This window comes from Manis pentadactyla, chromosome Y, assembly GCF_030020395.1.
Source record: "Manis pentadactyla isolate mManPen7 chromosome Y, mManPen7.hap1, whole genome shotgun sequence".
NCBI lineage: Eukaryota > Metazoa > Chordata > Mammalia > Pholidota > Manidae > Manis > Manis pentadactyla.
The window spans coordinates 33,284,078-33,307,071 of record NC_080039.1 but is presented as its reverse complement, the minus strand read 5'-3'; the positions used below and the strand labels follow the sequence as shown (position 1 = coordinate 33,307,071).

Sequence of the window (22,994 nt, the reverse complement as noted above, 5' to 3'; positions counted from 1 at the left end):
AGTTGCACCCTTTCCTTTAATTTTTAAGCACTTTTATCAACTCACTCTGTTTTAATAGTTTGAAACATATTTATGAACACCTTATTCTAATCCATGCTTGTAGGAAGAAAATAAGTTGTGGTGACATCAGACAGTGAGTATGTATATGCAGTGGATTCCAAGTGGCTGTTAGCACATTTTCAAACATCCTTAATTGGGCTGGAAGGTATTTGTCCCCCTTGATCTAATCATCTCTACCCTTGGCACATTTTGTAGGTATAATTAATGATATACTGTCACATTGAGCTAACCATTCAATTCTGTGATTCAGAAATTATACAGGTATTACTATTTATTAAAAGGCTTTTATCTTCCTCTTGGGTTTAATGTCAATAAAAAGAGTCTGTACTTCAACTAAGGCTCCCAAAAAAGCACAGAGAATTAGAATGAATAGCTGGGCTTTTGGTGACACTTTACATAACATTCATGCTGAATTTTGCTGCATTTAATCTCTCAACCATGTTCCTCTGGGTTACCATAAAGACTTTTTTCCATTGCTGTCATGTCCACTTTCAGCCTGTAAGACAAAAATTCATTTTTTACATGGTTGGTGAGCTGAGCAATGTATCTTTAAATTACTTATATAAATTCCAACTACTCATTACTAATGAAACACATTCTTCTAATATGTTCAATATGACCTTCTGAGCCACTGCCGTGGAAATCCTTTCTCAGGTCCCCATTAACACAGCTAAATCTTCACCTTAAGTTATTGCACTTTGAATCAGTTATCTACTACTGTGTAACAAATGACCCCAACACTTTGGCGCTTAAAGCAGTGTGTATTTGTTCTCTCACAGTAGGGGGGTCAGGAATCTGGCCACAGTGTAGCTATAGTTCCACCATTGCAACCAAGGGGCCAGCCAGGACAGTGGTCTCATCAGAAGGTTTGACTGAGGCAGGGTTCGTGTCTGAGTTCACTCGGATGATTGAGGGTAGGATCCAGTTTCTGAAAGGCTGTTGCCCTGAGGGCCTCCTGTCCATGCTGGCTGTTGGCTGGAGTTCCTCATCACAGGGGTCTCTCCAACATGACAACTTATTCATCAAAATCAAGCAGAAGTAAAGTCTTCCAGCAAGACAGAAGTCATCACCTTTGGGAAACCTAGTCAGCGAAGGGGTGTCTCATGGTCTATTCATTATAATGAAGTCATGAGGTCCAGCCACACTCCATGGAAGGGAGCTGTATGAGATATAGAGACTAGGAGGGTGTCACTGGGGCCATCTTTTAGGTGGCCCTCTGTATCTCTGTTCGTAACTCTTATTACTGGATTATTATAGCCTACACGAGGTTATAATACTTGTACTGATAATAACAACAACTACTGGCCCCTAACTAGGAGTCCCTTACTGAATCAGAGTTCTGTATGTATAATGTTATCCTCACAATACATAAAAGGTATTATTATGTTTATATCCATTTTACAAAAGAAATTGCTGGCAGATAATATATGGCCCTTGATTTTACCAAGCAGGGGGCCAGGATCAAAGCCTCAACTGCAGAAGCCACATTTCTCACTCTGTAGCTCATTTCAGTGGGGTTCCTTTTTGGATCCCCTCCTGTGGCCACTCAGAACCTGGCAGGGCGATTCTCTGTCTCAGTGAACTACAGAAGCATCACTAGCCTATCACAGAACCTGTTACCACTTTTTGCCCCAGAAACATTTGTTGAATTGACATGGATTTGGCTGAATTATCAGTAGATTCCTCTTAGCTGTACCAGTGGAGCTAAATTCAGGCACCCTTACAAGGTGTATTTGTGTAGCCCTTTATCATTTCGAAAACCTTTTTATTTTTATTTTTCCTTTTTCTCAGGGGAGGCAGAGGAATGTTCTTCCCCCACCTCCTTTATGGAGGTATACTGGACAAATAAAATTGTGTATATTCAAAATGAAAACAAGATGATTGGACATATGTATACATAGTGAAGCGATCATCACACTTATGTCAATACATTCATCACTTCACATTTTTACCGTGTGTGTGTGTGTGTGGCACAAATGCTTAAGATGTATTGTTTAAGTAGTTTTCAAATATTTAATATGGTATTATTAACTATATATTAGATCCCCAGAATGTATTCATCCTAGAACTGAAAGCATGTATACCATTTGACTGACATTTCCCAAAGTCCACCCACTGTCCCTGGTCACCACTGTTATCTGACTCTATGAGCTCAGCATTTTTATTCCCTCTTTCTGGTTCCACATATGAATGAGAACTTATAGCATTTATCTTTCTCTCTCTGACATTCTTCCTTTAGCAAAATGGCCTTGTTCATTCATGTTGTTACCAGTTGCAGAATTTCCTTTTTTATGGCTGTGTAATATTGTGTGTGTATATGTATATATCTTTTCTTTTACACAAACACATATGTAAAATATCCCCACTATGTAAATATACCCATTAGATCTATATTATTTTTATATATTATTATATATAAGTATTTAATAATAGTATTAAATATTTAAAAATATGTAATATATAATATTATTAAATATTAAATACTTTATATCACACCTTCTTTAATATGTGATACGTTTTTTATATATATCCCATCTTTATATATGTGATATATATACAATATATGTATTACATATTATATATTTAGCCCATCTTCTTCATCCATTCAACTATTTACTTGTGTCGGATGTTGTGAATAATGCTGCAGCAAACATTAGAGTGCCGGGAACTCTCTGAGATCCTGATTTTATAGAAACCCTTTGTTTCCATCATCTCAGTTGGCCCCGCAAAGGCAGAGCCAGGACGTCAGGGAACATTGGGTGACGATAAGACACAGGGAGCTCATCCTTCATGCCCAAGACCTCACAGCTGGTGTCCTGAGCTGGGACAGCACCCCTGATTCAATTCTCCACTCATTCCCTTAGTGCCCAATAAATAGAATAAAAGTCACCAAAGAGAGAATTAGGGACAGAGTTAGGGATGAGAGATTGGCTTCAGGAGGAGCCTGTGAGTAGTCACATCCACCTGCTTGCTTACCTTCAGAGGGAGGGCCCCTGGTCAGCTGAGTTTACCTTTAAGAAAATGGATACCCCTCGAGAGGGAGACAAAAAGAGGGGATTTTGGAGCAGATAAAGCAGGGGAGAAAGGTATTGCTCCAGATTACCACACAGGGGGGTGAAGATCCTTTGATCTGGATTCCAAAAGGCAGGATGTCTGTTTGGAGAGGGCAAATCCTGCTACAAAGGCAAGTGGGGAAAGGTTTGCCCCAGGGACAGGTAAGTAACAGGTAAAACAAGTCGGAAGAAGCTCGGAGCCTCATGTTTTCCATGAAGAGCGTGGTTTTGAGATTGTGGCCTGTGTGCCCAGGAATTTACGGGCTTCTGTAACTGGTGGGGGGCACGTCCAGGCCCAGGAACATTATGCGTTTGCATTTAAGATGTACCTGTGGGTGCAGAGTAGAAATCCAAGTTTACTCAAGTGGGGTTGGCATTTCCAAACTTGCCATAGAAGCCAGGCTGTGAACATAAGCAAAGCGTGGGGATTGTGACTGTGTCCTGTGCAGGAGGTGAAGGTTCTGCAGCTGTTTCTACAGAGGATGTGTTTTAATGCAGTGGTTCTCAACGGAGGGCAGTTTCGCACCCCCAGGGACACTTGGCAGTCTGGAGATACATTTGGCTCCGGAAGTCAGGGTGGGAGGGTGCCCTGGCATTTTGTGGGTGGAGGCCCTGGATGCTATGGAGCATCCCCAGGGCACAGAGCCACCCCGCAACAAGAACTCCCGAGGCTGAGAAGTTGTGTCAACTCACTGTAAGAATGCCAGGTCAAATGTAGTGCAGAGTAAACACATTCCTATCATATTTCTGCATATAGCTGAGCTGATGAAGAAGTGGGCAATACCCTTAAGGTGCCTGGAAGCACTCAGGAAGTTGTAGTTTTACAACAAGACAGGTTATTTATTTTATTCTCTACTAAGTGAAACATGAAGATAGATAGCAGAAACACAAGCACGGCATGCTGGCTTGCTCCTCTGTGGTGCAAATGGTGTATGTTGCATCCTGATGGGAGCAGAGCATTATTATGTCTATTCTCTTAAAGTTACTGGTATTAGTTAAGGATTTTCAAGCCGTTAAGTCCACTTGGGGGCCCCCTGATGTGCCAACCCAAAGCCCGAAGCCTCTCGTAGGCATTACCAATGGGTGTGTCTCTGGTGGTCTTCCAAAGCTCAGGATGTGTGGGAGAGCTCAGGTGGGTGCATCCTGCAGGCTGGCCCCATTGTGGGCATCCGACCCTGATTCTTGGCCAAGGTGACCGCATGAGGACTCTACTGCCCCACCGCCCACATGCCTGCAGGTTCTCTTTAGCATGTAATATTCGCCTGGCAACTCTGGACATCAGAGAGTGGGTGTCGGCTGTGTGCGCTCAGGAGCCGTCCTCCCCCGATGTCTCCATCCGGTTGTTCTCGAAGTGTGTGTGTAGTGAAAGAGGATGCGGCTCCTTCCATGGAGGGCCTTTGCTCTGACCTATGCACCATGCACAGCCCCAGCTGGGGAGCTCATGCTCCTTGAGTTTTGAAAGATTTACCCATGTTTATCCATTTCCCTTCAAAGAGCTACTGCATGGGCACTCCTAGCTCCTTTTAGAAAGGATGGGACATTAGAAAATGGGTCTTAGTGAAATACATGTCTTTCCAGAGCTCAGAGAACTTTTAGTTAAGGAGAAAGCCTAGCCACTAAAAGACGACAGGTAGTAACGGGTTTTGTTTGCCTGGACAGAGCCCATGCTGTGGTCTGGGGAGAAAGCAAGAGGTGTTTGTTCATTATAAAAACTGCAGAGAAACAAGTGTTTGTTTTGGAAGCAAGCTCACGGGAAGACTGATAAGACACTTGGCCCAGCGACGTCTTAGAGCATCTCTTTAGCACGTCTCATCTGGGGTGGGCCGCCTGGGAGAACACAGTTTTCTTTGAGGAGGGAGGGGGGTCCCAGAGAAGGAGAAGGGTCCTCACGCGCCATGGCCCTCACCTCTGTGTCTCCTTTGCAGGGAGATGAGGATCCTTTGGTTTCTGCTGCTGTTCCTGTGTGAGGCCCGGAGCCAGGCAGTGTCGAGGCCCAACTTCATCTTGCTGGTGGCTGATGACTTAGGCATCGGAGACCCCGGGTGCTATGGAAACAAGACCCTCAGGTTGGGTGACATGGTTGCCGTCTCTGTTGATGGGTCTTTGTCCCTAGACAGTGAACACACACCACCAGAGCACAGACCACGTTGAAGTGCCCAAAACCCTTCAGACTGTGCACACTCTTGGGTGCCTCTCTGTAGATACAGATAGATGTGGGCATTAGGAAGGCAGGTGTGGCTTTACCTGTTCACATGAACACATGTAGGGAGCTGAGTAAACTCAGAGAATACTGGACAGATGTCCCTAATCTGTGTTGCTCACCACTGTGCTCCACCTGCACACACCCTCCATGTGGACCTCCCTTTGGCCCACCTCTTCTAGTCTGTCTGCTCTTCAGGCACCTGGCTTCATCCAGTGTGCAGCCCACCCTGTCCCTGCTTGCCAGCCACCCCCGCCTGCACGCCTGCCTTCCCCTTCTCACACATGTTGTCCTCCATCATCAGCCAGCCAGCCCGGCTGGGGACAGGTGGACAGGGATGCATACTATGTCGGATGATGGCAGAGGGCTGGGGGACTCACAGACAGAGGAGGAAGTTTTGTATCTAAGTCTGCTGGGTACACCTGACTTCATGTAAGGGATGTCTTCAGGATTAAAACGGAGAGGCTGACCTTGTGTAGTACCGTATTGGCCATAGGGCTGTCTTTTCTCTTTATAATCACAAGGAAACCAAGACCTGAAGATGGTTCTGTGAAAAGCGTCATCTCACACACGATCAGTACAAACGGGTTTCAAGCAAAAGATGGAGAAAGATCATTAGCTTCTGTGAGAGTCCTCATGAGATCTATGAATAGTACTTGGAGTTCAGGGTGGACCTGTTCATGCAAAGGGTCACGGGACTCTGATGTACCTACATGGCAGCCCTCTGGCTTCGCATGTTTGCAACACAACAGTGCATCTTGGAAGGTGCTTCCCATCATATGTGTCTGATCAAAAATGAACTAAATTATTCCTTTGTGGAGACACCAGCCTACAAGACATAACAAGATCTCAGTTCCAACCTGAGGCTTTGCCTCAAAAGTTGATTGTTATGTTTCGAATATACATGTAGCTCTGACATTTGTTAGATTTTTAAAAGCATAGACAGGGGTAAGATTTGATTTCGCCAATGTCTGTTTTCTGGCCCACCTTCTGCCTCCTTTCGTAACATGTTAGATCTCACTTTTTGACCTCTGTTGCCCTCTTCCTTGTTAGAAATGTAATGCTATTTATCAGGGCCATAATTTCTATTCTCTTTTTTTCATTTTATATAGTACTTTTAATATATGTATTTTTAAATTTTACAAGGTTCAGTTTCTAGCAATTATGAAAAGAAAAAAGAAGCCTAGAAAATCCCAAGGAAGAATTTGGGTCAAGTCTACCCTAAATGTGTCTTGCTCTCCATGATGCTTTCCAATTCTTTCTGAGACATTTTTCATTTTATATTTTATAGTATCACAGCCCCAAATAACCCAGTTTCTCAGTGGGCCCATCTGTGCACAGGAAGTTTAAGCCAAATGTACAGACAGTTTCCATCTTCCCAGCGTCTTGTAATGCAAGACAAGAGGAAGGTGGAAATGTGCACAGTTCGGCGCCTAAACTACAATGCAGGTGGGAGCCGGTTTGACGTCGCAAATGCCGTGACATGATCTTCCCGTGCCGGTTGTGCAGTGTGGTGGCTGGGCTCTGTGTGGGCTGCGGCCCAGGGAGCCTGTGGGGGCCACTGTGAACAGGGAGGGGCAGCCCCCCTGGAAGGGAACACAGTTAGCAACACCCTCCCTTCAGGGTGTGCACGCTGTGGTGGGCGTGCAGACAGACGTCCTGCACATGGAACAGGCCCCTCCTGTAGGACAGGAGGCCCGTGAGAATTCCCTCTGCCCAGACCTGAAGCGTGGACAAGGACCAGCCTAGCAGAGAGGCAGGGGCCAGGCTTCCCAGTGGAGCATATGGGATAAGAGCCCAGCACGGTCTAAGAACAGAAAGACGTTCATTTCTGAAGGCTGGGGAGGTATGGGAGGCCTTCCTAAGATGAGGCCCAGACCCTTCCTGGAGAAAAGGCACCAGGAAGGCCTGTCTTACACAACCAGCATCCCAGAAGTGAGCTCAGAGATGAATATTTCCTAAGCATAAAAAAGCTATATGAGGATGTGAGTGACCCATAGCTTTGCCCGTCTCCCGGGAGTCCTGACCAGTGCCTGGTGTTCTTCGGGAAATGCCCACAGAATCCTGCTCTTCACCTCTGCCTGGGGGCACGTGGGCCTTCAGCAGAGACAGAGAGCAGGTTAGCAGCCTGCCCTTGGCTGTGGAAGAAAGGACTGAAGCTGCCCCAGACCTTTCTCTTTTGGGGGCACACAGGTGCCTGGGGGGTCCGTGGGTGGGGAGTTTCCAGGAGCCAACCCCCCCCCATCTCTCAGCTGCCTGTTCTCAAAGCCTCGTTCCTCTCTTCTCCCCTACGTCGCAGGCAACAGGGGCTCAGAGCCCACCAAGGGCGTGGGTGACCCCCCCCGAAGAGCCAGACCTGGGTCATCTAGAACTCCTCGTGGTTTTATTCCCTGTTCTAGTCTTGGTTCTGTATCATCTCTCCTTTCCCTCCCCTCTTCTGCCTCCCAAATCTCACACAATCCTCCGTTTCCCTGGATTCTTAGGAGGTGACGTCACTACCAGAGCCACAGAGGAAGCTGTGTTTTCCCAGCCATCCCAAGTGACATGACTCTTGTTCTAGGACACCCGGTATGGACCGGCTGGCCCAGGAGGGCGTGAAGCTCACCCAGCACCTGGCGGCATCGCCCCTGTGCACGCCGAGCAGGGCCGCCTTCATGACGGGCCGCTACCCCGTCCGATCAGGTAGCCTCCTGACTCCGTCCCCGGGGCCCTGATCCTCCTCGGGCCACCCCTCAGCCCCAGCTTTAATGGCTGATTTCTCCCGCTTCAGGAATGGCATCGACGGCCGGCGTGGGAGTGTTCATCTTCTCGGCCTGTTCTGGAGGACTTCCCACCAGTGAGGTTACATTCGCCAAGCTTCTGAAGAATCAAGGGTACTCAACAGCTCTGATAGGTACGGACGGCTGAGGAGGGGGCGGCGAGGGCCTGCGTGGGGTGAAAGAGAGAGGGTCTCAGAGCAGCCTTCCTAGGGATGACATCGTGATACGGTTTGTACAACTTTAGGGAAGAAATTGTTTTCAGTTCTCAATAAAACACAGTGCATTTATCTGGGCTATTTGAATGTGTAGGTATATGTCACTATATGTGTGTGGGGGGATGGATAGTAAATAGGAAGATGAAGAGGGAGATAATACATGGATGGACAGATGGATATATGGCAAGAGAGATGATGTAGGTGATAGAGATGGGAGGGACAGAGCCGTAGAAGAGATGGATGATGGGTGGATAAATGGATGTTGGATGGAGGGATGGTGGGTGGATGGATGGTGGGTGGGCAGGTGGGTGGATGGTGGGTGAGTGGATGGATGGATGGATGGATGGGTGGGTGGATGGGTGGGTGGGTGGGTGGGTGAATGGATGGATGGATGGTGGGTGGATGGATGGATGGATGGTGGGTGGGTGGATGGATGGATGGGTGGGTGGGTGGTGGGTGAGTGGATGGATGGATGGGTGGGTAGGTGAGTGGATGGATGGATGGATGGTGGGTACGGGTGGGTGGGTGGGTGGGTGAATGGATGGATGGATGCTGGGTGCAGGTGAGTGGATGGATGGATGGGTGGGTGCATGGATGGATGGTGGGTGGATGGATGGATGGTGGGTGGATGGATGGATGGATGGATAGATAATGGATAAAATAGATGAGACAGATGATAAATAATAGATAAATAATTATACATATATACCATACTATTGATAAAGATTTTCCATTTGCATTTCAATACTAAAATGGTATCACAAGTTGCCTGGGTCAATATTCCCATTCATGCATCCATCGGGAGGAATGGTGCCTTCTCCCTTTTTCCCCAGTTAGCTTGATCTGTGCAGGTCATCAGGTGACTCCTAGAACGTCTCCTGGGAGCATAATAACCATTCTCTTCCCTCCCACATCATTTTTTTGTGTTTTGTGAGGCACTCCCTAATTTAGTGATGTAATTAACATTGTATAAGAATGTGCATAGGTGTTTGAAATCATTACTGAGCTGCGAGTATGATTTCTTCATGCCTCTAGGGTAGTCTTTTGAAGAAGGATTCATTTCCATTCACAGTCAAGGAGCAAACCCAACTTTGTTCCAAGACTTTAATTTTAAAGAAATGTCTTGGAAAGACACCTGTGCCAGAAAAACACTTAGGTTTTTTTCTGTGTAGTTTTGTCTCCCACCTATTTGATAGATTAGGTGTTTGTCTTTTGTTTTATTTATTTATTCATTCATTCATTCATGTATTTATTCATTCATTCATTTGTTCGTTCATTCATTCATTTATTTATTTATTTCAATCCCTGAATTAGTTCTTGTTTTCTGGTACATTGAGTCGTTTGTGCCCTGTTTCTGGAAAAGGGAGCAAAAAGCTGCGGCATCCGCCAGACTCGGCACCTGGCTCATCACTGTGCCCAGGGAGCCTCCTTTTTTGCATGGGACTCAGACGTGCCTGGGTGCTCTGGGCACTGAACCCGTCACCCATTTGTTTCCTCAGGAAAGTGGCACCTCGGTAACAACTGTCACAACAAAGCGGACTTTTGTCACCATCCCATGAGCCACGGCTTCGGTTATTTCTACGGGCTTCTCGGGACCAACATGAGAGACTGCAAGCCGGGGGATGGCACCGTCTTCATCCGGGGCATCAGGGTGCTGGCCTTCACCCCGCTGAAGGTCATCACCATCACCCTGCTCACCTTGGTGGCCCTCAAGCGCCTGGGCCTGCTCCGCGTGCCCCCCGCCGTCTTCTTCTGCCTGCTCTTCCTGGCCGCCCTGATCCTCGGCCTCCTGCTGGCCTTCCTCCACTACTTCCGGCCCCTGAACTGCTTTCTGATAAGGAACCATGAGATCACCCAGCAGCCCATGTCCTTTGACAACCTCACGCAGAGGCTGACGCGCGACGCGGCCCGCTTCATACGACGGTCAGTGCTGCCTGGGAAGCGTCACGCGTGGTTCTGTCCAGGGAGGTGGGGAGAGCCGGGTGGTGGTCCTTCGGGCTGGAGTGCCCCTTCAGGCTTTGGAGATGCCCCCAGACACGCCGTCTGCAAGAGGAGGGGAACATGGGTGGTGCACGTTGCATGACCTCCCAGAGGAGATGGGGTGCGGGGGCTGTCCTCAGTGGCTTTGCCAGCATCCCTCCTGCCACGTGCTTCTGAGGCCACGCCGGATGACCAGAGGGGCTTCAGATTTAACCTTCAAGTGCACCGTCGAGAGTATAAAGGTCACTGGGTGTGGTGTAGCCCTTGCCCTTGTGAAAGAAGCAATGGGGGCAGACCTGAAATATTCCAGGCAGATCCCTGAGCAGAAGAACTCTGGAAGCTGGGAGAGAGCACGACCTCTTTGGGGCCTCTTAAGCTCCCTTCAGTCCAGCATTTGGGGGTTTGCAATGAGCAAAGGGATTAACTGTCCGCAGAGGGGTGCACGACAAGCCTGAGTAGATGTACCTCTGCAACCCTTGCTGCTAAAAAGACACAAAACCGTTTTGCTGCATTTATTCTGTGCAGGACGGTACTGTAGAGAAAAGCAGAAGTTCCATCCAGAAATCAGACATCTGGTCTTAGCAGTCAAGGCCATGCCCGGGCTGGGATGACCTCTCCATCAGGCAAGAAATACCAGACACGAATACCTAGGGGCCCCACAAAATGGCACAATGAAAGACAGCGTGATTCTTAGGAGAAGGAGGACAATTTTAAGCTGTTGATCGTGCTCCTGGGCATCTGTTTCCCGTACTGTTTGCACACGGAGACGCCCTTGAGTGCCTACGGTAATTCCAACTATTGGCGCACAGCCAATGGGAGGCATTTCTGGGGCAGCTTCCCGCACCTTGGGTGTGGTGCTGGCTCAGACCACATGATGGCAAACAAAGGGGGGTCATTGGACCTTCTCACAAGTAGACCAAGAAAGGAAGAGGGGAGAAGGCTTGGCCATCACTATGGTGCAGAGATTCCTCCGAGCTTGTGTAAGGATGACATGGGGTGCTTCTGAAAACAGCACAGCCCGTCTTTACCACTGAGGTGCCTGCCAAGTTCTGAGGTAAAGCTACACATCTCCATCTTAACAAGCTCCCTAAGGGTATATAAACCAGGTGTCCCAGCGGGCACTCTGAGAAATACTGGAGCAAGTGTGGACTTTTGCTATTAGGAGCACATGCCACAGTTGTTATTACACCTCTAGACTTTTTTTCAGAGTGAGATTGACGTAGAATCGAATGCATTTAGAATAATACAATGTAGATGTTTACGTTTTCATGCAGTGACATGTACACAGATACCGAACCAAAACAAGCTTCCTGCAAAGACCTTTCCCTTGCCAGAGTGATCCCTTCTGATGCTTTGTGTTCTGTTTTATTTTCGAAAAATTACCTGGTTGTGACTACTGAACGCTGCCATGTCCTCTCCACCTACCAGCAATCTCTCAGAAACATGCAGAGAGAAGATAAATAAGCCCATGCCTGTTACAAAATGACAGGGTTCAGAAATGATTCTCAGTTTCCAGGGCGAATCACTTCTTTACAGTGTGTGTTGTGGTGTTTTGATGGAAATGATGGAATTGATAGTACATATGAATATTCATGTGATTACAAGGCATTGTAATGAGGTCCTCTGCCAAGGAATTTGGGAGGGGACTGTAACAAATTTGATTATCATAGGGGTATCAAAAGGCCAATGGTTTAGCTTCATTATACTGGGGTGTCTACATGTAGAGATTTATGTTGTTCTGGCAGCACCATAACTGGACGTCATGGTTATTGAGTATTTGCAAAAGAACTTATTCTCCAAAGTAGATGAATCCAGTGCAAATGGCTGTCACCCACATTGGAGCAGTGCATGCATGCCCAGTATCAGTGGAAATATGAACATGTCTACACTATGGTGCTGTTCTCAAACGCTTCTTACATTCATTGTCTGGAGATACAAGATTTAAAGCATCTAGGTAAAATCATCCTGGGATAAAATTGTCCTCCTGTGATATATTAGATGTTTGGTTCACTGACTAAGAGATCTAAGAATCTTGAGAGAATTGCCTCAGTATGTCACTGAAGAATAAATAAATGATGGTGACACTGCCTTATTTATAAAAACTGTTTTCCAGGATCCAAAGACACATTTGTATGTGTTATTTTATGGGCCAGAATATCCTGAATAATTTAGAATTCTCAGCTTTGTGAGATGGATTTAGAGTTTGTCAGAGCAGCAGAAGAAAAGGGGTCAAAGCAGCGAGAACTGGGCCCATGCCCCAGGATTACAGGCATGCAGGTGGGGGACATGAAGGTTTGGCATCTATAACCACACGCTCCAACCCTGATCCACTCTTCTCTGAATGAAATTTATCTTGGGAAGATGCTTCTATTAGAAAGCTAGGTAATCAGCTCACCATATGTGGCAAGTTGTGTAGTAATTCGAGGGACAGGTCATCCTTAATACACTTTAATGGTCAAGAAATCCCTGTTGAGCTCACAGGAAGAAATGAACTCTAGGTTTCTTAGAGATTTCTGGCCCTCCCTGTGTGTCTCCCATGAGGGATCCCCCAAACCCCGTGCCGCCCAGCCCCCGAAGCCAGCTCAACTTTCTCCCTGTGCCATTATTATCCTCAGGTCTCTGCCATCTACTCTACAGATACACTGAGAAGGTCTGCATACAGATTCATTGGAAAAAGGCTAAGGGATGAACTGGGGGTCTCAGATTGACCTCTGCAAGGGCGAGAGCCCGGGTCCCATGCTGCTGAAGGAGAATGCATCCTTCTGCAGCCTTCCTGAGCTCCCGTGTCTGCAGCACCCATCGGCTCAGTGGTGGGCCCTTCTGCAGCCTTCCTGAGCTCCCGTGTCTGCAGCACCCATCCACTCGGTGATGGGCAAGTACCTGGGTACTCAGGAGGGGCTAAATGCTGACAGGTGCGCGAAGCACATTCGTGGTGTCCACAGACTAGTTTTTCTTTTGCTCAAGTCAAGGCTGCCTTTAAAAAGCTGTAATGCCAGCGGGCAGGAGGAGACCCATGTTTTGCAGGGTGTAGACTGGAGAGAGGGGCAGACCTGGGCCTTTCTGCTGCAGGAAGAGTCAGCTGTGTTAGCCTGTCCCCTCTCGAAGTGCTTTGAAATCAGGGCTCCCTTGTTAGGAGAAACAATTCCATTGACAGAAACCTCTCTGCTCAGTATACACACTCTTGCTCTGAAGAGGAAGTTTCTAAGAACAAATGGTGGCTCTATACCCCCATGTAATTTTTAAGTTTGTGGTATCTGGTTATTGGATTCATGAATTCTGATGAAATTTAGCATGAGTATTGTGTTCTTAGTTTATGCAACATGTATCAACATAGTCTGTGTGTGTGTGTGTGTGTGTGTGTGTGTTTGAGGCTATAATTGGAAGTGCAATAAATAATTTTCAGTTAGGCTTAATATGGGAAATCTCTTCTGTCTTTAGCATGAGGTCTGCTAGAAAACAAATCCAAACTTTGGGATGGCGTGGAGTTCTGTGTCTAATCTCTGACTGCACGGAGTGGGATGAGCTCCTTTTTCTGACTCAAGCGAACCCTGAGGGCTGACGGCTCTGCGTATGGGAGCCAACGTGACGTCAGAATTATGGAAAGTACGGGTAACGGGAGGGAACACCTCCGTGGAAGGATTATGCCCTGAGTGGAGGGAAAGTCACGGGCAAGAGTCCTCTCCTCCATTTCCTATGGTCTGTAGTTCTACAGGGAATACCGATTTCTTTCTGCACGCATGGCATATGTAGTCATAATGCCCTAAAACCTGTGACAGTTGGTGAATGAATTGGGGGATGATGTGATCTTTAATCCTGGGCCACTGCCATTTCCATTGGGCACCGTCAAAATCCTGACACGCATTTACAGGGCATCTCCAACCTAACCACGTGCCGTGGTTAAGCGGCCATGATGCATGGCAAGGATCTGGCCCAGAGCATCTTTGGAATAAAGGGATCTTGGGATGATGTTATCAATTCCAGGAAGACTTTAAGCCAGAAAAGAATAGGGGCGATATCGATTTTAATTCATGGGGAGACCAGTAAATTAGATAGTAAGGGCCACATGGACAGACACTCTGACACATTCAAAAGTGCTTTCTTGCCAGTGGGTTTCAGCCCCTGGGCACATTTGCTATGGATTCAATGTGACCAAAGAAATTGACAGCAAAACGTTCTTGGGGTGAAAGGGTTTATTACCCTACTTGTTCTCCCAGCAGTAGGTCAGCACTAGCGTCTCTGCCTCCGCCCAGAGCACTGGGCCAGCTCTCCATGTAGCGCAATAATGGCTTATTGCCTAAAGGTGTGGAAGTGGTAGCCTAGCAACAGGCCAGTTACATCATCAGGTGGTTTAAGTTCAGGGAGAATCCTGGCCATAGGAACCCCAACTTCCCCACAGTGGAAAGGTTAACTCACTAAAGGTTTGTCTTGCTCTGTAAGGACAGAAACCACTTGATTGGTCTTTACCTTTCCTGGACCAACGGGGTAAGAATCTAGGAATGGGGCTCGGGGTTCTTTGGAGGAACCCCGCATCAGAGACTGAGCAGGCCATGGAGGGAGGCTCGGGTTCCGCCACGCTGGGTCCAGGGCAAGTGTTCCTAACTGAGCAGGGTGTGGACCAAGGGTTCTGAGTCCTTCCTCTTTTCATGAAACCCACACACCTGTTTTATGCCCTGGGATCATGACCTAAACTGGAATCTGGAAGCACGCCCTTCGGCGTATCAGGCACCGAAGTGCACACCACAGGGGTCCAGGGTGGTGGGGGGGAGCGTGATGGGCCCATGAGCCTCGGGGCACAGCAGCTGTATTTGCTGCAGCTCATTAAGGGGTGACGCCAGCCGCCGGCCGCCCTTCAGGAGTGCAAGTGATGCTCTGGCTCCCCTGCCTTCCAGAGAAGTGAGAAACACCTTCTTTTATGGTGGGGTGGGACTATCTGGCAGGGATTCATGGGAAACTTCCCAGCTGTTTGAGGATCATCTGGTTTTACAGCACGCGGTCCCCAAGGGAATGCATCGCTACCTTGGTGTCTAAAACAGATCCCGATTTTGCTCACGTTTCAAGCTGTCTCCAGTGAGGACAAGGTCCCTCCCACCACTCATGTCCCACACGAGCTTCTGTGCCCATATCCAGGCTGAGAGTGAAGATGAAGAAAAATGAGCTTTCTTTATACCGGGTGTCAAAATAATAACAGGTGTTCCTAACATATGAATTTACTCTGATGGGTTGAACACAGGCTCTATTGTGAAGTTTCTTTGGGGATGGGGGTCTGTCCAAAGGGGGTGCCCTCCTGTCCCTGTAGGACATGCCGAGCTGTTTGCCACACCTCTTCCTGAACACGTGCTGATGAGCCCTTAGGCTTGGCCGCCCATTTGCCACATGCCTGCCCTGTCCCCAGAGACAGCCTGTGACGACCCTTGTGTCCACTTAGCTGGACTCCTCCCGAGAGGAAGGGTCTCAGTCCAGAAAGCTTGTGGACGCCGCCTCTGCTAAACATGGGCAGTGCCTCACACCAGTGTATTACGAGTTGGAAGTAAAAAGGATGCACGTGGACATCAAGAGGAGAGAAAAGAAGGGGTGGAGTCTTCCAGTAGCTAAAACGAAGTAGACGATTTTCCAAAGGCACTTTGGAGTCCATCTCCTTCCTTAAGGTCACAATTTCTATTCCAATGACATCAATTATTTCTTCACATTATCTCAAACAAAGGGACATTGTGAACTTTCTTATTCCCACAGACATTCAGAATCTTCCGCTCTCTGCATTAGGGGACCTAGTGAAGGACGCCGGGTCATTTGAAACCAGAGCCTCCAAGTCTTTTTCCTCCACCTGTTGTCTGGCAAACAGGTGGACAAACACAGGCATTTAACTTCTGGTTGAGAATGAGCCAGGAGTGGGGGGTGAGGGTGGTCGGCTCCTAGTGTGATGTCCTCGGTTTACTCCTGACGGGGACCAATCTGTGTCATCTAAAGGAATGTGCAGAGCCATAGGTGAGGTGTCTGTGAAGGATGCTCATGGAAAGAGAGCCCAGTGGGAAGCGGCATGGACGAGGCCAGTGTGGGGACGCTGGGTGCTTACCGTGGCTGGGAGGGCGTGGGCAGGATGAAGATGAGCCAGCGGGTCAAGTTTAAAATGCTGTCCATTTCATCTGCCTCCTTTGTGTGGGCAGGAGGTGACTGTCATAGTTTTCCTGACGTTATGTGTGTGTTTAAGTCATAGCTTCCTCTTTTATGGCTACAAAAATGGCATGTGCTTCTTAAAAACATTAAAGTGGTCATCAGAATGTAGAAAGTAGAAAAGTAACACTGTTGCCAATGTTTGATGAGTCCATTTGCCTTTGCAGCCCGAGCTAGAGCAATGCCTGCATGTTTGTGATACCTTTCTGGGCTTCTTTTCATGTTTATGGGTTTTTATTTTGAAGAATTATTGTGGATTACCAAATGAATAGTTTGGGGACACATGCCTTTGACATTGTGCCTTTAGCTCACTGGGTAAATACCCTGGCAATGGCTCTGCCCCTGTCAGTGCACACGTCTGAATACCATCCGAGGGAATATAGCTCCAACAGCAACGTGTCAGCATTGTCACACACCGGCACGCTGCAGGAACCTCTGCCATCAACCTCCCTGCAGGGGCAGGTTCTGAGCCCTGCCCGGTCGGGACCCGCTCCCCTTCTCTGTGTCCACCGTCTGTTCCGCTGTTGTGGCATTCAGTCGGCTCAGACTCATCTTTCATGTTCTAGTCTGAATGTGGGTCCCTGATGGCCAGTCTGGTGGGCCTGCCCTTTATACTTCCAGCCCCTCGTGTTGTGTCAGCAGACGGGGAAGGCATGGAGGGACGAAACGAATGGTTGCATGTGTACGTCTGTCTCTGCTGTACACAGCGGTGGCCATGGGATCTCTAGTGGGGTGACTGTTGGGAATCACCAGCCTCCGAGGGCGGTCAGAGAGGAGAACCTGTAGACATTGCCATTTGTACTCTTAAACTATGCTGACGTGAGCTGGGGCACTTGTTAACTAATAAAGGTCAAACCCTCAGATGAGAAACATTAGTTAAAAGACCTTCTCTGCACACAGAAAAAAAATAACACCGTAGCCGTCTTCTTGCCTAGATTTTCCTTCATGCATTTATAGGGTGTACATCTTTTGATTTGCAGATTGAAATCACTGCAGGTTGCTCGGAAGGCGCAGAGCAGGGCCATCTGTATTTTTAACAAACAGAAGGAAGACATGTAGCAGCTCAAAGTTCCATCTTTTCACACAGCATGCGAGACAGTGGCCATAAATTCTCAAAAGAGTTTTTACCTAAGCACTCCAGCTAATAAAAAAGGAGTTAAGCACTCACTGAGAAAGCTGGCTCCCACCACCCTGCCCAAGCGTCAAGGTTGTACAGACGAGCAGCCTGGGCCTCCTCCGCTGGCGTGGCCCTGAGGGACGTGGCCTTTCCTGCTCTCTGGATGCCTCCCTGCGAGAGCAGATGGCCAGTCACCCTCCACGGCGTGTGCAGGACAGCCCATGGTGTATGTCTGTCCAGCCTACATTCAAGGGCTCCACTGCATGCATCTCTGTTCCCGGATGGTGAATCTTTGTGCTGCGGTGTTTTAGCAAGCCGGGTGCTTTTTCCTACTTTTCCAGACTTCGTTTTGTGTAGAAAACCTAGGTACTCTGCTTTGACACCCAGGACCTTGGCTCTGGGTATCTCTGATGTCTATTGGATGAAGAAAACCGCTGCTTTGTAAAGGGGTGGAGAGGGGTGCAATTTTATAAATGTGCACAATTTTATAATAAATGCCGGAAGGGCCTTGCCCCCTTCCATGGAAGGTTCTCCAAATTGGGAGACGGGAATCCCGTTTCGTGGCTTTGATGGAGCACCGATGTGGCACGTCTTCTGCTCACCTGGTCTTTCTGCCCCGCCCGTGACCCACCTTTATCTCGAGCCCCCTTATTAGCTTGTCAAGCCAACTGTAGCCCTTCCCTCCTCATTTCCAGCTCGCGATTCTAAATGCCTCCATCTTGGGATTCCAACCAGTGATGCTGACTGCGTCTGGCTCTTCAGCGTGGTCTCTGTGTCGTGTTGTTGGGCGGGGCATTGGTTTTTATTCTCAGCCCACCTGGTCCCTTTGTGCTGCAGTTCCAGCCTAGACCGCATGCACACTGGGAAGGCTGACTTCCTAAGCCCCCTGTACCTCGTTTTCTTAATTGTAAAAAGAAATGGGAGAGTGGGTGAGAGTCAAACGTGCCCCTCCGTCATGGACCTGTCTGCTGAGGGTTGAGTATGAAGTGTGTAAATGTGTGCTCATTTGGGAAAACTACACTGGGGTTTAGGGCCATAACCTGCTCCTTGAGAAGGAAATGCACTTTGTCCACGTGTCAATAAACTTCCCCCAGAATGACCAGGTAGAGGCGTACCCACCAAGTCCATACATGGCTTACTTTCAGGTCCCTTAGGACCTTCCGGGGCATCTACCCTTCAGGAAGCCACAGAGATGCTTGGTTGACATGGTCCCTTGTCAGTCCTCAGCTGTCAGGACAGCTCTGAGCATTAACATGCCTTCTTTCCTTTCCGAGAAGCAGTAGTGAGTTACAGATCTGATGCACATTCCAATTCTCCTGCCTTCTAAGCCCAGTTGCTCTTGGAGGCGGGACACACCACTGACAACTTAATTCTTGTTGGTTTGTTCTCTCTGTTGTGGAATAATAAGAACATTCCTTCATCTTATACTCTTGCAAGGAAAAAAAAAAAGGGGCAGAGTTCATCAACAAACACTGAAACCATGAAACGCTTCTACAGATGACCAAGCACGGTGTGCTGAATCCGGTCAGGAGGGACCTGGCCCAGTCCACACGTGAGCCTTTGTGCTTATGTCCTGTTTGAAAGGTGAGGGGTTAGTGCAGGACGCGGTCCTCAAGGTGAAGCATGGTTGGCGGCGGTTGTGAGGGGCTGACCCCCAAGGCACTGCGTTAGCAGAAGAAACTTGAACTGTATTCATTTTAGGAAATTAAAAGCACCTTGGGGAAAGTATACAGACTTTATTTTTGAGAGGTGAAGTTATTATACCAGCAAGAGGCGCAGTTCTCAATTTGAAATGTTTCTGGTTATCATGAGGACTAAGGGGGTTAAATAAACGTGTAAAAGCAACATTGATTTGGTGAAATACGGGAACTCTTTGAATTTTTTTTGCCATTTGGTAAAGACATCAAGCATGGGAGATGATCCCTTCCAAACAAACAGAGACCTGGCTTAGTCTGGAAGTCCAGAGATCCATAAATAACAATAACAACTCTAGATAGAGTGACTTTTACAGAAATCATACTGCACTGATGAGTCTCCGAGGTGACTGGGGTGCTAGTTGGACCTGAGAGAGCCAGTGTGGTATTTTGGGAATAATCGAGTTTTTCGGGACTGGTGCTAGTGGCCGTCACTGGGCTGGTGCCAGGAGCTCGGTGATGGGAAGGACATGCCCCGTCTCATGGCCTCATGTGGGCAGTGCCCAGGTGCTCGGCCAGGGCAGAACATGATCATTGACACCTGGCTTTTGTCGGGCCCCCCATTCCTCCAGCCCCGCCTGCCTCGGGGCCACTCAAGCTCTGTTCCCGCTTAGCCAGAAAGGAATGGCAGACGCCTTCCCAGGCTCAGTAAACACTGAGCCTATTATGTATTATGTAAGAGAAAGCGACCCCTTTCAGCAGACTCAGGCGGGAGCCCCCAGCCTCCCCGCATGAACCGGGCTCACAGCAGGTGTCAGGAGGGCCACCCCTTCGCACTGACAACTGCCCATCATCTGTGTGTGCTCAGCGAGTACCACAGACTGCGTTTAGGTGCACTCAGACCTGAGAAATGCTTTTGCAAGAACATGAAACTTTAGACTATAGATTTGGGCTGTAGCAAATGATGTTGCCTTTCAAAGCCAAAGTTTCAGTGTTGACAAATAAGTCTCTGTTCCAAGAGACTTGGGCTGTCATTGAAGACGGCCGTGTGCATGGCTTGGAAAGACTAATGTGATAACAACTTGAGATACTATCTTCACTACAGTGTGTATGTGTGTGTGTGTGCACGTGCATGTGTGGGCACATGCATTCCAAAGACAATACTCTTTTGAAAGTATTTGGATGAGTATTAATCACTGTATAAAGAGGGAAGAGTAGAATTGTGGAAGCAGCACGCCATTGTCCACTGCATTTCTTTCTGGGTCGTGACATCAAAGAATGTCTGCTCATCTGTACAGGGTGACAGTGAGTCGCCCGACAGGCACTGTGAAGACTCCCTTCCTTGAATGCAGCGTGTGCTCTTGGGCATCCTTCTGTGTTGTTGTCTGTATGTTCAAATGGCATTTGCTAGTGTGATTTGGTCCCAGTTAAAGCGGTGGCAAACATACTTATATTGCCCTGGCCCTTTTTCTTTTCCAGGAACGTTGACACACCGTTCCTGCTTGTCCTGTCCTACCTGCACGTGCACACGGCCCTCTACTCTTCCGAGGAGTTTGCCGGCAAAAGTAAACATGGCATTTATGGGGATGCTGTCGAGGAAATGGACTGGAGCATTGGTATGTGTGTCTTTATCCACTATATATGCGTAAGATGCGGCCGACGATTTTCTCCGGAGTGTATTTCCTATGGATTTCTACCTGTGTTCCTGATGCCTCCATAGATAGCCAGTTGTTTCAGCTTGGTGGTTTGTTGTGCAAAAAAAAGGTAACCAAACACGAAGGGTGAAAGGTAAACAGAACGTAGAATCATCCTCAGTCCTCGGTGCGTGGACACGGTTCCAGTTGCTGTGCAGCCAAGGGAAGTCGGAGTCTCAGGGCAGTGAGCAGAGGTTGATGGAGAACAGAGGAGTGGTGCATGTGGGACCAGCAGACCCCGGCCAGCCACAGCCCCGGCGAGCCTCTGCAGGCAGCGGGGGGCTTCCATGGCCGCTGTTACCGGTGGCCGCCATCCACCGTGTTCCCTTCTCTCCAGGCTGGTGTTCTGCCCCTCAGGGCCTCGAAGGTCCCCTTGTTCTCCGTGTCCCCTCTCCTTCTTCGGAAGCAGATTGCCCTATTGCTGAGAAGGTGACTTTTTTTCAGAGGTGCTGGGAAGACTTCTCATTGAGGTTTTCTTTAATAATTCTGTCTTCCACTCCTACGTGAGATAATATGATCGTGCTTCCTTTGATGTTCTTCTGCACATCTAGGGGATCTTGCGCCTACTGCACAGTGTAGAGGAAGCAAGTGTAAGTAGGTTGAGCAAAGGACAGGGAGGCGAGCGGGCACTGCGATGTGCTTGTGGTCCCTGTTCTCTTCTAGTGGCATCCTCCCTGGGGCTGACATTGCTCAGTCCCTATGGATCAAATTGGACAGAATTGTCCAAATGTCAGTCCAGCAGGTTGCTAAGCTTTTCACATATTTGCTTTCTTTTCCCTTTTTTATTTTTTATTTATTTTTGCCTCTCTCATTCTTTCCTTCCTTTTTTTTTTTTTTTGTGCACTGAATTGGTAGGGTTTAACTTAGGAATCTTGATGTTTTAGAAGCGCTTGACATAGCCACAGAGCGGTGTTTCTGGATGGCTGGTTTTGAGGGGCGCATTGCATATGATGAAGATCGCCTACCATGTTGTCAACAAGAACAGGTTTTGTTTGGTTTAAATCTTGAAGTGAGCACCATCTTAAGACACAAGAAGACGGGACCCTTGGTCTCATTTCTGACTCTTTCATGAACTGTGTCTGTGAACTTGAGAGGTGCCTTAAACCTGTAGATCTCAGGTCTGCTATTTTCACAGGAAAAATTGAGATGAGGTGAGTGTAAAGTTTCTTCCTTCTCTAAGGCTGTGTCATCCTGTAAAATCCCAGAAGTGAGTAGCAATGATGAATCCCTTTGGTTTGGAAAACCGAACCCAGAACATCGCCCCCTGAGTGAGACTTTCCATCTATTATCCTTCGGTGTTTTGCGGACACCCACACAAGCCTGCCTTTGTTGTTTCCTTCTCAAAACGTCGCATGTAAATCAGTTTACGATTTCCACACCTTAGTAGTGGGGATCAGTCGAATATTTTATCTCTTTAATGAGTGTTATGTTTTAATGTAATTGGGCTTCTTATACAACTCTATGATGTTGGCTAGCAAGCAAGCTCGTGCTGGGATCATCACACATATTGATTGGTTTTTATTTAATTATAATAGCATATATGCCTAGTCTGACTCCTAATGTCTTTGTACTACTGGTCCTTCTAGAACAGAGTGGAAATTACTTCTCAGTGTTTAAGATGTCCATGAAGACTCCACTATCATATCCTGTGACTGTGTTCTTTCCTTTTTTGCCAAAATATAAAATACTCCCCTTCAGCCGTTCCCTTAATTCCAGGATATGTCTGCTGGTTTACAAATCCCCTACACCTGAGCATTTTAGGGAATAGTCCTTCTTTCCAAGAAGAGCTTTGTACTGTTTCATACAAGGGGACTGTAGCATTCTGAATAATTGTGTAATCAAACAGAATGGAAATCCTTGCTTAAAAAGTAATGTATCCTGCACAGAGGCAGCCCGGAGAGAGAAAATGCAATTAGCCGGAGAGGCCACATGTCTGTCATTCAGAGCATTTTCTTTCACAACCCTGGGAGATAGCAGAGTTACATGGAACACCATTTTCTCCACCGAGGGTTTCTCTGTATCCTGTAAAGGTGCGATGATAACAGAGAACCTTTATTATTTAATTGTCCCCCATGACTTGTTCCACCCCACATCGTCGTGGCGTGTTGCCTCAT

The 22,994-nt window shown here is 47.8% G+C and overlaps 1 protein-coding gene across 10 annotated transcripts in view; it reads left to right on the top strand.

The window, feature by feature from the left end:
• The window catches only part of LOC130678838 (steryl-sulfatase-like), a 469,951-nt gene that overhangs the window by 54,900 nt on the left and 392,057 nt on the right, over window positions 1-22,994 (top strand). For all 10 annotated transcript variants that reach the window (XM_057496237.1, XM_057496238.1, XM_057496241.1 and 7 more), the window contains 5 exons: window positions 5,039-5,179; window positions 7,874-7,995; window positions 8,084-8,206; window positions 9,787-10,210; window positions 20,666-20,802. In XM_057496237.1, the coding sequence (XP_057352220.1) occupies window positions 5,039-5,179; window positions 7,874-7,995; window positions 8,084-8,206; window positions 9,787-10,210; window positions 20,666-20,802 (947 nt within the window). The remainder of the gene's footprint in view (window positions 1-5,038; window positions 5,180-7,873; window positions 7,996-8,083; window positions 8,207-9,786; window positions 10,211-20,665; window positions 20,803-22,994) is intronic.